The 18,142-nt window shown below is 39.7% G+C and overlaps 1 protein-coding gene across 2 annotated transcripts in view; it reads right to left on the bottom strand.

Annotated features, from left to right (window-relative positions):
• The window catches only part of sorl1 (sortilin related receptor 1), a 104,799-nt gene that overhangs the window by 44,668 nt on the left and 41,989 nt on the right, over positions 1-18,142 (bottom strand). For both annotated transcript variants that reach the window (XM_033049867.1, XM_033049869.1), the window contains exons 10-22: positions 17,915-18,017; positions 17,089-17,162; positions 14,535-14,623; positions 12,842-13,020; positions 11,942-12,128; positions 10,645-10,773; positions 10,234-10,319; positions 8,635-8,807; positions 7,559-7,690; positions 7,012-7,103; positions 4,026-4,272; positions 2,049-2,187; positions 577-747 (exon numbers count right to left, since the gene is read on the bottom strand). In XM_033049867.1, the coding sequence (XP_032905758.1) occupies positions 577-747; positions 2,049-2,187; positions 4,026-4,272; positions 7,012-7,103; positions 7,559-7,690; positions 8,635-8,807; positions 10,234-10,319; positions 10,645-10,773; positions 11,942-12,128; positions 12,842-13,020; positions 14,535-14,623; positions 17,089-17,162; positions 17,915-18,017 (1,801 nt within the window). The remainder of the gene's footprint in view (positions 1-576; positions 748-2,048; positions 2,188-4,025; positions 4,273-7,011; positions 7,104-7,558; positions 7,691-8,634; positions 8,808-10,233; positions 10,320-10,644; positions 10,774-11,941; positions 12,129-12,841; positions 13,021-14,534; positions 14,624-17,088; positions 17,163-17,914; positions 18,018-18,142) is intronic.

The raw sequence follows: 18,142 nt of genomic DNA, 5'->3' as shown, positions 1-18,142 counted from the left end.
TGCAAATTGGTTGTCATCTTTGCAGGCAGACAATTTATTTTATGATGCAAATTCCTAATTATTAATATAATATAATTTCTTAAAAATAGCGGAGTCAGTGGATTTGGGGAGAAGGCAGGAACGGGGTACTGGTTGGGGATGATCAGCCATGATCACATTGAATGGCGGTGTTGGCTCGAAGGGCCAAATGGCCTAATCCTGCACCTATTGTCTAATATTAATAAGATTCTCATTGCAGCGCTGTCCAAACTGTGCTCGACTTCCTTGTTGTCGTAAATGTACAGGTTGTTTACATGCTATCTTCATAGTTTTACTTTTATTTTAATGCAGTCTTATTATTTTATTGTGTAGTTTTATTATCTTCTTATGTAGTCTTAATGTCTTGAATGGTGATGATGGGTAATGGAAGGAGATATATAAAGATTAGATGCACATATACATTTTCCGTAGAAATGATCACCAGGAGCATGGCAATATTTCAACTAATTTCTATCATAATGTATTTGAATCTAATAAATAAATGACATTGTGGGCCATTACACAGAATGTAAAGATAACTAGCTACAAGGCACTCACCTTGTCGCACACAGGTGGTATTCTTGAGAGAATAACCATGTGGACATTCACAACCAACATTCCCATTTGGCAAAACCAAGCTCTTCACTCCATCGGGACATGCACATCGTTTCCCATTTGGCTTTGGAAGACAAAGCAAACTGCAGGTCTTTGATACACATGCATTGCTGCCTTTAAAAGGAATTTAAAATATCTTAGAAAAATTACAAGCAATAATTTGAGAGTGTAAATCTGAACATCGCCCAATCCTTTCTCTTTTCAGATGTGAAAGCATGCGTACACCTATTCTCTCTCTCTCCCCCTCTTTCAAAGCTGGCTCGAATCTTCAGAAATACTCGAGTGGCCTAATACATGTACATAATGTAAAACAAAGCTACTTTGAGTCACTTACAATAATTAGGTGTACACGTGCCCCAAATTATTCTACATATTCATAATAGTCACCAGCTAGTCCACCTACAGCCAGCATAACATTAAATATAAATGTACAGATCCTGCAGCACAGACTTACAATCATCAGAGAACTGCTTCACTCCATCAGGCTCCTGCACTTCCTCAACTCCCATGGCCTCATGAATGGTGTCAATACCTTCAACTGTATGAGTAAAAAACTCTGGAATTCCTTTCCTGAACCTCTCATCAAACACCCTCTTAAAAACTCATCTTTTCTGATTTAAACTTTTACTATCCTTTTTTGGCATTGTACGAATTGTTTCCCGATAACACTTCTATGTAGCAGCTTGCAACTATTTCTATATTTAAGTGCACCATACAAATGCAATTTATTATTAACTGAAGGTAGACACAAAATGCTGGAGTAACTCAGCAGGTGAGGCAGCATCTCTGGAGAGAAGGAATGGGCGACGTTTCAGGTCGAGACCCTTCTTCAGCATCTGCAGTTCTTTCTTACACATTTCGTCCACTCCGCTGCGAAATCCCCTCAAGGTATGTCTACATTGAAGAAGTTCTCCTCCTCTCTCCGACGAGAGTTCAGCAACCATCTCTCCAGAGATGCTGCCTCACCCGCTGAGTTACTGTCTACCTTCGACTTAAACCAGCATCTGTAGTTCTTTCTTACTCATTTATTATTAACTGATACATGCCTAGTGAAGGACTGACTGATGCAATTAGATCTACTGGACATTTGTAAAATATTGTGTTTTGCAATTTAATTTTGCTAATGTACGTATCTGCAATACAGGAAACAAAAATGTCCATAATAAATTGTTAACTTTAATTCTCCCACTGGAAGTATGCCCAGACACTTCGGTGACCTGCTGATGTACGATCTTTGATGCACAAAATTAGATCGTCCAATAATAATTTACTTTGTTTTCCAGGACTTCCCGTAACTTCTCATCTATGTTTTTGGTGATACTAAAACATATTTCAGCACTCTACATATTTTGCTGGCAGGCACCAAAGTAAACAGAGCAAATGTTACATCCAGAAAGATTCTGTACAGGTGTTACCTGTAGTCTTGCCCTTGTAGAAAACTTTCATATCCATTACTCCAGTTAAACCAGTAACCAAGGTTTCCACACCCGAGCCATCATGCTTATACGCTCGAAAGATGCTCAGCTTTGACCAATCATCCCAGTAGATTTGATCCTAAAAAGAGTATTGAATATCCAAGACTCAATATTTATTGGAAGTATACTGTTCATATTATTGAAACTTCCTCACTAAAAAACTCACGTTCATTACAAGTCTATCCTTGTATTCCACAATCTCATGAAACCTCACACTCATAATTATTGAATTGCAGTGTCTTATGTAATATGGTAGGCAAATACACAACCCAAAGTCTAACAAGCATTAAGCGAGTGAACCAGTCAACAGAAGATCCTGGCTGAGCTGAAAAAGTTGATCAGGGCAGTAGCAGAATGTAATACTTTATTTCAATTAGTGTTCTGGGATCTTTACGTTAACTTAAATTAGACTACAGTTTAGCAGAGAAAAGGGAAGCAGTCAATGTTTTTCCAGTGTCTCACCGTGAATCTTTGTTGTCAAAGTGCAGTATTTTGCAAGGTCGACAGACTGGTGGAGGTCTGTACTTTTCCTGTATATGCTGAGTGTAAGGCTCATCCTATCATAAGCTTCAGTGAATGGACCAATAATGACTTCGAGATTGGCCTCCAAATGTGTGCAAACGCAAGCATCATCTGCATTCTACAACTCATCCTCTGAGGTTGGAAAGGTTGAGGAAAGCGATGGACAGCAATTGCATCATGTATTTATATTTTTGGAGTTGTTAGGTCATGAAGATCATGTCTGCTGTGCATTAAGACAAACAGAATTCACTCTGGAATTTGGGAAGCAACTCTTCAGCTACCTGGAGGCAGCAGTCGATGAGGATCCTGGCAATAATTTTCCCTGTACCAGACAGCACAGAGACATCGCTGCAGTTCCTATAGCCAAACTTGTCTCCATTCTTGCAGACAGACACGACTATGGGACCATCATCCCTAACACATGCAAATCTGGCAAGATCACAAGGTTATGGACTCACCACCAATCTTCAAGTACCATCGGCTCCTGAGACATTGCTGCTTTTTACAGCTGTGATATGAACTTTGACTTGTTATTAGTGGCAGCAAGACCGAACCAAATAGGTTGCTTTGGAATCCAGACCAGGGCACTTACATCAAGGACATAGTTGCAGTTCAGGAGGTGTCCGAAGTGTTGCTTCCAGTGGACACTAGCCTGATGGTTTCAGTCCTATACAGCTACGATTCATCAGTGAATCTTCACCCAAATCAATAGGATGCGCATTCGAGTCCCATGCCAAAGATTTAAGCATAAATATTAACCTGATACAGAGGGAATACCGCAATGCTGACGACGCCATTTTTAAGAAGAGATCTTAAATCTTGGTTCTTTCTGACCTTTTATGTGGAGGCAACAATTCATGATAACAAAAGGGCAGGGCAATTATTCTCAGTGATCTGACCAATATTGACCCTTCAATTAACATCTTACAAAAAAAGTTTATCTGGTGATTATCCCGTTTCTGTTGTTAAGAAGTTTGACAAAAACATTTGCTACATTACAACAGCAAGTTGAATTCAATTTTACTTTGCTGAGCATTAGACTGGTTGAGGCACTGAAAGATGCTATTCATTTATAAGTATTAAAAATAAAAGCCTATTAGCCAGAATTGCTCATGAAGACAGACTTGCCAGAGAATGTCATCCAGCACTAACCCATTACACTTTTGCTTCGGTGCTTGCTTTTGAAAATCTTAACAAAACTCCAGAAAATTAAAGAACTAATTTTAAGAAAAGGAGAATCACGTGCTTGTTTATTTCAATGCTAAAGAAGCTTAAAATACCAAAAGTGGATAGTTTCACAGCTACATTTCTGAATCATGTATGAGACTACATCAGCATTTGATTTGATAAGTATCACATTTCAAATATCATTCTGAACAGCCACTGGCCATTTACCTTGAAGACACTGATAGCATATGGATGAGGAAGGTTCTGTATTAGTACTGATCTCTGGCCACCATTTAAATCTGCTCTCTCAATACGATCAACATAAGCTTCAGTCCAGTAGATCCAAGATCCATCCACGGTAATCCCGTTGGGCCATTTAATACCATCAGAAATGAGTCGAGTGGGGTGTGATGCATCCATCTCACTCTTGTAAATTCCAACTTTATCTTCTCCCCAGTCTGTCCAAAACATCAGTCTAAAGACAGATTTACAAGACAGTTATAATTTGCCTTCTTGCACAAACTAGGTTCAAAGAAATTCACACCACATTAGGAGATTATGGGATCTATACTATAACATAAATTCTGGCATAAAAGTGCTATCCTAATGTACTTTTCCAGTTGTTGCCAGTCAAGGTTACAGCCCATCAAACACATAGCCAAGTACTTTCAATGCAATACGGGGTCATTGCCAATCACTCGCAGTGACAATAATTCCCAACTTGCTTTTCAACTGTTTAGAAGAACGCTTGATATTGTTCCTTCCTTGTTATTGATGCTCAGCTAAGTGACACAAACCCTTGCTATCTCATCTGTGTAAGCCCTTTTAATTTTATGTATCAACTAATTTTCCCTCAGCCTTCACTGTTCCAAAGAAAACAAGCAGTCAATCCTGCCACAGAACGAATATTTTCCAGTCTTGGCAGTGTCCCAGTTCATCCGCTCCGTACCTCCCAAGTGCTTTCACATCTCTCCTCACAGATGACGACCAGAAATGTACAACTAATCAATGTTTTCCATTTCCAAAATAACATAAACATAGAAATTAGGTGCAGGAGTAGGCCATTCGGCCCTTCGAGCCTGCACCGCCATTCAATATGATCATGGCTGATCATCCAACTCAGTATCCCGTACCTGCCTTCTCTCCATACCCTCTGATCCCCTTAGCCACAAGGGCCACATCTAACTCCCTCTTAAATATAGCCAATGAACTGGCCTCGACTACCCTCTGTGGCAGGGAGTTCCAGAGATTCACCACTCTCTGTGTGAAAAAAGTTCTTCTCATCTCGGTTTTAAAGGATTTCCCCCTTATCCTTAAGCTGTGACCCCTTGTCCTGGACTTCCCCAACATCGGGAGCAATCTTCCTGCATCTAGCCTGTCCAACCCCTTAAGAATTTTGTAAGTTTCTATAAGATCCCCTCTCAATCTCCTAAATTCTAGAGAGTATAAACCAAGTCTATCCAGTCTTTCTTCATAAGACAGTCCTGACATCCCTCGTGTTTAAGAAGGAACTGCAGATGCTGGAAAATCAAAGGTACACAAAAATGCTGGAGAAACTCAGCGGGTGCAGCAGCATCTATGGAGCGAAGGAAATAGGCAACATTTCGGCCCGAAACATTGCCTATTTCCTTCACTCCAAAGATGCTGCTGCACCCGCTGAGTTTAACCAGCATTTTTGTGTACCTTCCAAAATAACCTCCCTGGGCCCTGGCCAATATGAAGCACTATGTGCACCATCTTAACATGGCATTTATGGCTACTTCAGATGAATGCACATGCTTTCCATTATCTCTCTGCTTCTCAATGTTTTTCAGAAGTCTATCATTAATAGCATATCCTCCACTTGTCCGCCATCCTTAAATGCGCTGCGCCTTGTTTCTCCAATTCCAATGGCCCAATGAGTCTATCTACATCTCCCTGCCACTTGCACCTTTCCCCCCAGAAACCACAAAACTACAAAGACAACAGCTTAGGAACCTGGAGTGTACCCGAGTCTTCTGCCTCCCATCAGTCCAGTCATCCAAATCAAGTTTATATAATAAGTTCTATTAAATGTGGACAATATAAATCTTACTGGATCTCCACATGAACAACATAGAGGTTGCGGATTGGACATCCGTCTCCAACCCTCACCCCATACTTTTACTTTCAACATCAAAAATGAGGGCACGAGGTCACGGTATTTTAAATCTAAATGAGCTCTGTTGATAACAGACATGCTCTATGCATCCAAACAGCTCACTAAATAAATGGACCATCAAATCAAGATGGTGATGGCAACTCTCTCCACAGCAATCTATTGATCTTCATATCCCAATAATGATATTAAACATACAAGGACTTAGGAAAGGAAAGCAGTTTGGTCTATAAAAAGCTGCATACAATACCTCTTGTAATACCACCTTGATCCACTGGATGGTGCAAATAAATTCAGCGTATAATGTCTATCAGCACCCTCTAGTGTAAAATAGTGTAATGAAAATTTAAATTCATGGAGCCAGCTTAGAGCCATGGGGTATTACAGCACGGAAACAAGCCTTTCTGCCCAACTCATTCATGTGGCTAAGCTATAATCCCATTTGCCAACTTGACAAACACCAAAATGAATATAACTACTTGGAGCTTCATAAAAACATCAACATACAGAATTTTGTTTTAGGCACACGTCTGAAGAAGGGTCTCGACCCGAAACGTCACCCATTCCTTCTCTCCAGAGATGCTGCCTGTCCCGCTGAGTTACTCCAGCATTTTGTGTCTAACTCTAATTCAATGGCAACTGATCTCACCATAGTTTAGACATTATAGTAAGACTTTATTTTCAAGTACAGAAGTGGTCTGTATTTGCAAGGAGAGTGCCAGTACAAAAAGGAATTAATGTAGGTCGGGTGTAATCAGCCCAGGATATCTGATTATCACATAATTGTTCACCATGGTATAGGAAGATTAAAAAACAAAAAGATCCCAGATTGAACCAGCAAAATATTTAGAGCACTTTTAAGTGCATTGATGTCTTATTTGCTTGTGCACAAAAGGGCTTCAGGTCAAAGTTGTAAAGATTTGCTGGTTAGAACTACTGTGGAATCTGCATGAAATTTTGAAAGTCATTTTCCCCAAATGAGAAATGTAACTCTCCACAGCAATCTATTGATCTTCATATCCCAATAAATGATATTAAACATACAAGGACACAAGTTCAAATATTTTCAAAACTTACCCTAAAGTGGGAACTAGTACAAGAGCCCTTGGACGGTCCAATGTAGTGGAATTCAAGAGAGTGAGACGAAGGTCGCCATCAGGGTTAGAAACCTAATGAGTAATTAAAATAAAATGTGTATTTATGGAGCTCCTTAAGCTTTGTTAGTGTCCAAATGAGATTGGAGTTTGCACTTGCTGCTGTGGAATGAACTGATGCCAAATTGTTTGCAATAAGACATTTAATTTATTCATTGGAATCATAAAACACTACAATGCAAGAGGATATCTATCAGTCATCGTAATGACAAACTAAAACGGGTTACACCGAGTTGTCCATATATTATTTTTAAATGCCACCTAAATACAAACATCCAGCTGCAATGCTTCTTCAGTTCTAATCATTACAATTAGTCTCCCAACAAATCACTTTCTGCCCTCTCCACCCACTTTCTTCCTTCCCCATTCATGCTTGGTCACCAACTATGAAGTAAATGGAATATAAACATTTAATGCATTCTAAGTTTTAGAAGTATTTCATACTTATGCCATACACGCACTAGACTTGCCTCGAGTTTCTTTGCTCCAGCATCTATCCAGTACAGAAGCCGGCTAATGGAGTCAAAGGCCAGAGCTTCCACAGCCTGCAAGCCATCCTTGATTATTATATCCTGGCCAGAGTTCCCATCTAGGCACAAACGCTGAGGAAAGAGAATACCAATGACTAAATTACAACAGTAATCTTACAGCGCAATCATATACTAGCAATGCCTCAGTATTACATATTACTAGACCTCTCGAAGAAAGATTTCACCATCCACTTCTGCCAAGATATTATGTAAAATGTTATAAATACACTTTGTAAATAAATGCACCAAATTCAACTCAATTTAAACGACGACATTATATCAATGTCGTTAAGATATTCTGGTCTAAAAACGTAGGATCTCTTTTGGAAAATTCCTACAAATTTCAGTAGACTCCCTAAATGAAAGTGTGTCATTTAAGGGCCTGTCCCACTTGCCGGCACCCGTCATAGTCGCAGCAGGTCTCCGAAAATTATCAACATTTTGAAAATCCAGCAGCGACCAGAAAAAGGTACGACTCTTTGGGCGACTAGTCCAAATTGTCCTTGTGCCACCAAGCTTTTTCACTGAGGTCTCAATTCTCAAAAATGAAGGAGATGCAGTCATTCTGCAACATTGGGGATTAAAGTTGATCCCTGTTTGACGGGGGTTATACTATCCAGATTACAGTTCTGTACCTGATATTTACAAATGTATCTAAGATACAAAATGTAACAAGGTATATTAACACATTCAAAGTAAATTAATTTATTACGTGCAAATTGTTTGAGAAATGAATTCATTCTTTCAGGCGGTATCAGAATATTGAGCAATGCAGAAATGGGATGTTTGGAGCTTTGGATACATTCCACACAGCATTTTGAAATTACAACTTCAACCTCAACTTGAATACTGCAGACATTACTGGGAGGCACACAGTAAAACGATGCAAACTATAATTTAGTTACTCCTGGTGTTTACCATCAATAAGGTGTCAAATAGTACCACTTCCTGTTGATTTAAAGCAGACGTACGTGCACAATACGCCGTTACTTCACATGTGCACAGAGTGCACTCACCTGAATAATATGCTGTGAAATATCTGCCCAATACACACAATTGTTTTCATAATCAAAATCCAAAGCAACAGTGCCTCGCAGGTTCTGAAGTGGCAGTGCCTCATCTGTACCCTTGGCAAGGTCGTAACGATGAATTGAGCTCCTCAACGCATAAAGTATGAATTCATTTACCTCTGCAAAGAGATTTATTTATTCAAACACCAGCAAACATCAGCATGAAACAACTATGTTAAAAGTTTCCCCAAGAGACAGCAACTTTACAACTTCCTCATCCCCCACCTTCATAGCGCCAGAGACCCGGGTTCAATCCTGCCAACGGGTGCTATCTGTGTGGAGTTTATACATTCTCCCTGTAATCATGTGTGATTTATCCGGGTGTTCCTGTTTCCTTCCACATTCCCAAGATGTGCAGGATTGTAGATTAATTGGCTTTTGTAAATTGTTCCCAGTGTGTTGGATAGAAGTAGTGTATGGGTGTCACTGGTTGGCGCCGACTTGGAGGGCCGAAGAGCCTATTTCCATGCTCTACCTGTAATCTAAACCCGCTATTCACACAACCTCTGGCATTTCAGAAAAAACAATCCAAGTCTGTACACCTCGCCGTGTAGCTAATACTCCCGAAACCAGGCATTATTCTGGTAAACTACATCAGCACCCTTTTCAAACCTTCCTGTATTGGAGTGACCAGAACTGCACACAATACTCCAAATGCAACCTACCCAAAGCTGAAGCTGCATCATGACTTCCTGACTCTTATACTCAATGACCCAATATGAGAGCAAGCAACCATATGCCACCTTTGCCACTTGATCTACTTGTGCTGCCACTTTCAAGGAGCTATGAAATTGGACACCAACATCCCTCTGTACATCAATGTAAAACCACCCATACAACTTGCCTATTGATCAGGCTTTCAGTAATATATCGTAATACGGGCTCAGTGTCATAAATTATTTCAAACTACTTATCTACAGTGTAGGAAGGAACTGCAGATGCTTGTTTAAAATGCTGGAGTAACTCAGTGGGACAGGCAGCACCTCTGGAGAGAAGGAATGGGTCTGAAGAAGGGTCTCGACCCGAAATGTCACCCATTCCTTCTCTCCAGAGATGCTGCCTGTCCCGCTGAGTTACTCCAGCATTTTGTGTTTATCTACACTAATGGCTCAAGATAAATGCATTTTTTATTTTATTAGATATTTGTTCACATCTTAAAATTTAATTTACATGTACTCATCTTCAATTATTTATTTAAAAAAGCATACGTTCTTCCATTGGCATGGTCCAATTAGCAACAACAGTACTTATTAACACAATTCCATCCCATACATTTATATATTTGTTTAATATACCAATCTCCTGCATGTCTCTTTCCTCAAAATTGAACTTGGGGAGTTTGCTGACAATTCTGCTAATGGGGGAAAATGTATTTACCCAACAAGTTATGTCTTGTAAAGAGAAACTTTTCCATGTAAAAACTTCAGTGGAAGTCAGGTTTAGACTGATGATTATGCAAGATTGTCTCCCTACCAGTATATTAGTATTCCACTTGGTCGAAAGGCACACCAAGCTGAACAGCCTTGACAAAAAGTTACAAATTACCGTTCACAGGACAAGGCAGCATTTCCCCTTCTAAACGAGCCTCAACATCGCCGCCACTACACGTATCACCTGAGATTTTACGGTAACTGGGAAAACAAGGAAGAAACAAGCTCACATTGTATCTGAATCGGTTACTATACGGCATTGCTAATCAATCATTCTTACAACACAAACCAATTATTGATCTATCAAGTATTAACCCTGGAGAATTACTTAAATAGTAATTCTTTATTAATTACTTAAACAACAATTCTTAATAGTATTCAAAACAGACATTTTGAAAGCAATCAATTGGCCCACAAACACCTGGGGCATTTAGAGGTTGTGAGTTTACACAATACAAGTACATGATAATTCTATGAAAAGCTGATGGTTGATTCAATAGCAGTGTTTGGCTTTGCAAATGCTTACCCTTTTGTTCGTGTGTATGTCGTGCCAGCAGGACAAGGTATAGGTGGAGCAGACATATTGCCAAAGAACTCTGGATCAGGGATACAAATCTCGGAAGCCAAATTTTCACTCAGCTTGAAACCAAAGTCACTAAGAGGATCAGATAAAAAAGTGACACAAAGAGAGCAATATTTAAAAGCGTTTTCAATAAATAATACTTTTGATTAATATTAAACTATTAAAAAGGTTATACGGGACACTTTTCTTTTCTAGCCATGGTACAACAGTAAAGAAGGGTACCGTAGACAGAATACAACACGACTACTGCAAACCGCTCTGATGGCATGGCAGAAAATGTATGAATGTACAGGAGTGGACACAGATGTGATTTATGAAAATGGTGCCAGGTCTGGAAAATTGTAGTCATGTGGAGAGATTGGACAGGATGGCATTGTGTTCTTTGATAAAGAGTGGACCATATGGGGAAACAATGTGCTATATAAAAGTGTGAGGGATTACAAGTAGGAATGAGCCATTTCTATTAGCAGACAGGTAAAACAAAAGTGTACAGATTTAAAGTAGTTGGTAGGATTACAAGATGAACAAGGAAAAACATTTTCACCCATGGAGGTGGTAGAAATATGGGTCTTGCTATCAGAATGACAATAGAACAGATACCCTCATCACATTTAATAAGCAATTGGACGTGTACTTAATAGCTTTGATTTTGGACTTGCTCAGTTACAGGTCAAATGTCAAAAATGAGGTCATTCTTCCTGACCAGCATGGCTAAGATGGTCTCATTCTGTGAATTAAGAGTACATGGCATTAACTGAATAAATTAAAATCTGTGATACTCTTTATTCCATTGTAATGTTGGACAATAGAGCAATCTTTCAAAGAGTGTTAAGTCCTGTAAAAACATAATATAGCATAATACCCAGCAGGATCTAGCCTCTGACAAAGGTCCCAATATCCGAAATGTCAACCATTCCTTCTCTCCAGAGATGCTGGTTCTCTCGCTGAGTTACTACAGCATTTTGTGTCTGTCTTCACAATAATATACCCAATCGTTCCCGACTTCATGACATAGCAAGACACAGAATTACTTATTTTTCTATACATTATGTTACAAAGAATGACATCAAACCTCTGCAAAAACAGATCCAAAGGTTCATTTGTAACAACACTTTGCTGAATAACAAAAAGTGCTAATGTCCAAAATAAAATATACTTGTAGCAGTATTTAAAAAAAATCTAATTTCCAAGGTTCCTTGTTATTTTTGTACAGTATAGCTTGTTAGCCGTTGTTAATTACCATTCATAGTCATCCCTTGTACAGGAACAGTTGCTGACTGTAATCGGCCTGTCAAAGTCTTCCCCATTAAAGCAGGTTGCATGTGGGGCTCTGCGCTTGAAGACAGTTTTTCGACCAAGCAAACATTCATTCCCATGTTCATCAGACGGGGACCACAATTTATAATCGGTCTCAGAACAAGGTACACCTAGAGCAAAACAAATACAAACATCCAGAGTTTAACAAGGGAAAATGCACTTAGATTTGGGGGAAGAGAACATCTGGCATTGAAGCATTAACCATAAAAATATTCAGTCTAATATGCCTACAATTAAATACATTAATCTTTTTTGCAATGAAATGGGCTAACTCATTACAAGATGAATAAAAAGATCAGCCATGTGTAAATGGCCATTAATGGAAATTATTTCACAAATAATGCTAAAACATGAGCAACTTACAAAGGCTCTAATTATAATATAAGAATGCTTAAAAACTGATTCAAATGTGAAGTTTTAAGATGTGTGTCCATGACAAATGAATGAAAAGTCTCATAACTCCTGCAGGGTTGGCAAATATCAACCATCATCCTTAATTATTATCCTTAAACCCGCTTGGTAAACTCACCAATCTTCATCTTTCAACTCTAAATATGTGGAAATCGGAAATGGTTAGGATACGGTACCTCTGTAATACAGTCTGACATCCAAGCATAGGAAAAACATTTGAGGTATTCCAATAGCTGTAATTGAGTCACAGCGTTTAGAAGTAAATAAGCAAGGACGATTAAAAGCAGAGGGTTTTCTCCATTCAAAAAAGTGTTATTTGCTCATTTAGTGGTACAGAATTAGAGTGTTTTTTTGCTAAACATTATGGGGAACAATTATCGCATTCAATGAACGGGTCACATCATAGACCTACCCAATGCTGATTTTGTGTCGATCTGGATTATTAGCCAACTGTGCGACTTCGTTGCGAACGATCCAAAGAGTGTGAAGATGGTACTTTTTTCTCCTGGCTCAGTAATTAGTCCATATACGATAATATTCTCTTCTGCGAAAGTAATGACCTTCCATGTCTCTCCCTCATTGGTACTGTACCTTTTTAGCAAAAGGAATTTATGAATATGTAATATTGCAGCAGTTTTACTCCAAGCAGCTGAATAACATCTCTTTCTTGCATCAAACTTACACAACATTGAAATTCATATATAATTTAAAAAAAGCATTAAAACAAAATACAATGGATAATGGATATATGAAAAGACATGGAAAATGCTGAAAGTATTGAACGTTGAAAGCATCTATAGAGAAACAAATATCAGACGAGCAATATACTCCATTTCACCATCTTCTGATGTTACCTGACTTGTTTCAAAAATGAGAAAAGAAAAATTAAGAGCCTGTTTCTATGATTTGCCGGCACCCGTCATAGTCGCAGCAGGTTGCCGAAAATTTTCAACATGTTGAAAATCCAGCGGCGACCAGAAAAAGGTACGACTCTTTGGGCGACTACTCACGACCACACAGGCGTCACCCCGCGATTTCATTGTTAACATTTCAGCATGGCTAGAGGGGTACCGCAAGGCTCAGTGTTGGGACCGCAGCTATTTACAATATATATTAATGATTTAGATGAAGGGATTACAAGTAACATTAGCAAATTTGCAGATGACACAAAGCTGGGTGGCTGTGTGAACTGTGAGGATGCTACGAGAATGCAGGGTGACTTGGACAGGTTCGGTGAGTTGGCAGATGCAGTTTAATGTGGATAAATGTGAGGTTATCCACTTTGGTAGCAAAAACAGAAAGGAAGATTATTATCTAAATGGTGTCAAGTTGGGAAAATGGGAAGTGCAACGGGATCTGGGGGTCCTTGTTCATCAGTCAATGAAAGTAAGCATGTAGGTAGAGCAGGCAGTGAAGAAAATGAATGGCATGTTGGCCTTCATAACAAGAGGAGTTGAGTATAGGAGCAAAGAGGTCCTTCTGCAGTTGTACAGGGCCCTAGTGAGACCACACCTGTAGTATTGTGAGCAGTTTTGGTCTCCACATTTGAGGAAGGACATTCTTGCTATTGAGGGAGTGCAGCGTAGGTTCACAAGGTTAATTCCCGGGATGGCGGGACTGTCATATGCTGAGAGAATGGAGCGGCTGGGCTTGTATACCCTGGAATTTAGAAGGATGAGAGGTGATCTTATTGAAACATATAAGGTTATTAAGGGTTTGGACAAGCTAGAGGCTGGAAACGTGTTCCTGATGTTGGGAGAGTCCAGAAACAGGGGCCACAGTTTAAGAATAAGGGGCAAGCCATTTAGATCAGAGATGAGGAAACACTTTTTCACAGGGAGTTGTGAGTCTGTGGAATTCTCTGCCTCAGAGGGCGATGGAGGCCAGTTTTCTGGATACTTTCAAGAGAGAGCTAGATAGGGCTCTTGAAGATAGCGGAGTCAGGGGATATGGGGCGAAGGCAGGAACGGGGTACTGGTTGGGGATGATCAGCCATGATTACATTGAATGGCGGTGCTGGCTTGAAGGGCCGAATGGCCTACTCCTGCACCTATTGTCAATTGTAAAGTTTGGAAAGTACAAACTTCATTCTCTAGTTTACTCACTTTACTTGATTAGTCGGTGAAAACCAAGGAACTGCCAGCAGGATGCCTCCATGATCAGCCCAAGAATAGAAGTAGGAACCTTTTAGGGCCTAAAAAAAGAGGCACAGGAGTGTTCAGAATATAATTTGTCCCACTGTTACACCTTTTCATTGTTTTGCTACTTTCCCTTCAAATTTTTATGCTGTACGCTAAACATGCTGGAGAACTCAACCCAGATCTCCGCCACCTCCCTACTCTCTGCATAAAAGGAGTCAAACAAACTTTTCACACCTCTGAGAACATACAAAAAATCAACAAACCTAATTAATTTACATGCTATATTTGAGTTTCTACATTTTTGTTATAATGATATAGTAAATTTATATTGATATGTTGGTGAATAAATGCCAGAGCCCGAGTTGTCAAAGTACGTCAAATCTCTTATTATACGAGTCAACATTAAAAAAAACCTGTATAAAGAGACTCTGAGATATACACCTGTACAAGTGTCAGGGGTTATGGGGAGAAGGCAGGAGAATGGGGTTAGGAGGGAGAGATAGGTCAGCCATGATTGAATGGCGGAGTCGACTTGATGGGCCGAATGGCATAATTCTACTCCTATTCGATATGACATGACATATCGACCAATATCATTTGCCTGGTTTTGCCCCACCCTTTTCCCTCACCTATATTTACCAGCCTTCTTCCCTCTACATCAGTTTGAAGAATGGTGCCATCCGGAAACGTCGTCTGTCCGTTGTCCTCCGCAGATGCTGCCTTACCTGCTGCCTTCCTCAAGCACTTTGGGGTTTTTTTTTGCTCATTATCTACCATCGTCCACATTACCAACACAGTAACTAGTTTACACAAAACAAGTTTCCCCAAACAACAATGACATAATGACTGTATCATCTTCTGTGTTTGTGGTTAAGGACTCCAATAAAACCTATTTGAGCAGTACACTGTTCACCAGATAAGATTTTTCAGAACAAGAGTCGAGCAAACCTACAATCTGGACCAAATTCTATTCATGAAAACCATCCGGATCTTTTGCAGACTGGAATTTTGCAATTGAATACAGTACAATGTAATCTTGATGCAGCATCAGATAATGTGGCAGACAGCTAATGGCTAGAATTTGTAATAGAATTACTTTTCTTGACATGACAGTAAGCAATATTATATTATATGGTGCGACCAATGTTCAGCAAATCCCAATTTCATTTAGGTGGGAATATTCTGCAGCTGGTGCTTATTAATATTGAATTGGAGGCCTAACGGCTAAATGAAATACCTTTTGCAATCTCTTTTAAACCTCTCGCACCTCATCTTTTATGACACAGCTAACAGTTCACCATTATCAGCATGGGTCTGGATCAGTGATTTGAACAACTAACTTCCACCTGACTGTCATAATGTCACATCTTGAACTGTACATTTTAAGATCTAATTTGCCCTTTTCCCCAGCACGACATATTGCAACCGGAATTTAAAGCTATTTTCTGCAAAAATGACATGATATTTGATCTCATATGGCAACCAGATTTTCTCCATTTCCTGCTTACTTTCTACATTTCTTTATCGTCTCTCTTTCACAGACCTCCGCTTAAATGGCAATTTATGATCCTAACTCCTTATTTATTCGATTTGCTCATCATAATTTAAAAATATTGACAAAGTTTACAGTACTTTGTTATACTTTCTTTTTCAAATAACATCTCCCCAGGCAGCACAGTGGCACAGGGGTAGATTGCTGCCATAATGCCCCTGTCCCACTTAAGAAACCTGAACGAAATCCTCTGGAGATTTTACGCCCCACCCAAGGTTTCCGTGCGGTTCCCGGAGGTTTTTGTCAGTCTCCCTACCTGCATCCACTACCTGCAATCTCCGGCAACCACCTGCAACCTCCGGGAACCGCACGGAAACCTTGGGTGGGGCGCAAAGTCTCCAGAGGTTTCCGTTCAGGTTTCCTAAGTGGGACAGGGGCATTACACACCAGAGACCTGGGTTCAATGCTGACTGCGGGTATTATATGTAGAGTTCGTACTTTCTTCCCATGACTGATATATACTGAACTTTTTTGTTGTTGTTTATTATGGGTTTTACAGAGTACTACATTTACATCAGTCTGAAGAAGGGTTTTGACCCTTCCAGAGATGCTGCCTCGCCTGCTGAGTTACTCCAGCATTTTGTGACTACATTTACATATATCTTGTGCTGCTGCAAGTAAGAATTTCATTGTTCCGTTTTGGGACATATGACAATATGAAAAAAACTCTCGACTCTTGACATGAAAGCGGGGGTTTTCTCCATGTTATCACACATTCCAAAGATGAGCAGGTTTGTAGGTTTACAATAAACTTGTAGGTTTATTGGCTTCTGCAAATTGTCCCTAGAGTGTAAGATCGTACATAGTGCATGGGTGATCGCTGGTCGGCACCGACTCAGTGGGCCAAAGGGCCTGCTTCCAACGCTGTATCTCTAAACTAAACTTTTAGAGTTACCTTTTCCAATAATATTAAGAAAAAATAACTAGTTAAAAGGAGAGAAAACAAGTTGTATGAAAGGGTTTTACCTCACGCCACCGAGCCCCAGCACTACTTGAGACATATACGTTTAGTTTGTTTGCCAAATTCTTGCCAATGGAACCTAAAGGAGAAATACACATGAAATTATTGTTTTAGAAATTTAGCATGAATGGTAAAAGTAATAACTAGATTTATGCTCCAATTCCTTAACTTGTTGTGCGAATTGTCATTAAATAACACAACACATGTGTATTTATGTGCTTTTAACATGAAGAAAAAAAGCCTATTGACATGAAAACAAAAAATGGTATCTTCTAGAAGAAACTAGAAGCAGATCTTGGAGAGAGTGTACCGGTCACCTGGAGAATGGTCAGCTGGGTGAATTTGAGATTCAACTGCAGTGCCTGAGCATACATATCTGCTGTTCCTGCCACAATGACACCATATGCATGGAGTCCAATAATTGTAAGAAGTGTGTGACAAAATCAAAATCATGTAGTCTACATGCAGCTCAGCTAAACAATCCATCGACAAGAACGAAAACTTGCTCTCCTGTCCAAATAACTTTATATTAAACGTGTAGAAAGGAACTGCAGATGCTGGTTTAAATCGAAGAATCAGACTGAAGAAGGATCTCGACACGAAACGTCACCCATTCCTTCCCTCCAGAGATGCTGCCTGTCCCACTGAGTTACTCCAGCTTTTTGTGTCTATCTTGGACTTTAAATGAATGGAGGTACAGCTTAGAGTGAATATATACCATTTCTAGTTACCAGATAATGGGCATGGATTCATCATTCTGCCAACGAAAATCAGTGCTAAGTAGTTATCTTGCTTACTTTTCTACACGAATTGGAGAACAAAAGGCATCACCTGTAGCTATGATAAGGCCTGGTGCTGATGCTTTGGAGAGGATCTGGGCTCTGCGACGCTCATAGTAACGCTGTACCAGATGCAACGAGCAACCTTGTTCAATCTGCAAAAACAAAAACAGTGCCTTCCAGTAACCGCAACTTCAGGTTAAAACAACTCTACAACACCAATGTTACGTTTGCCACCATCCAATCTAATGGGATTAGTCTGGAATGGAAGGTATGTTTA

This window comes from Amblyraja radiata, chromosome 33, assembly GCF_010909765.2.
Source record: "Amblyraja radiata isolate CabotCenter1 chromosome 33, sAmbRad1.1.pri, whole genome shotgun sequence".
NCBI lineage: Eukaryota > Metazoa > Chordata > Chondrichthyes > Rajiformes > Rajidae > Amblyraja > Amblyraja radiata.
This window is presented reverse-complemented; position numbering and strand designations above follow the sequence as displayed.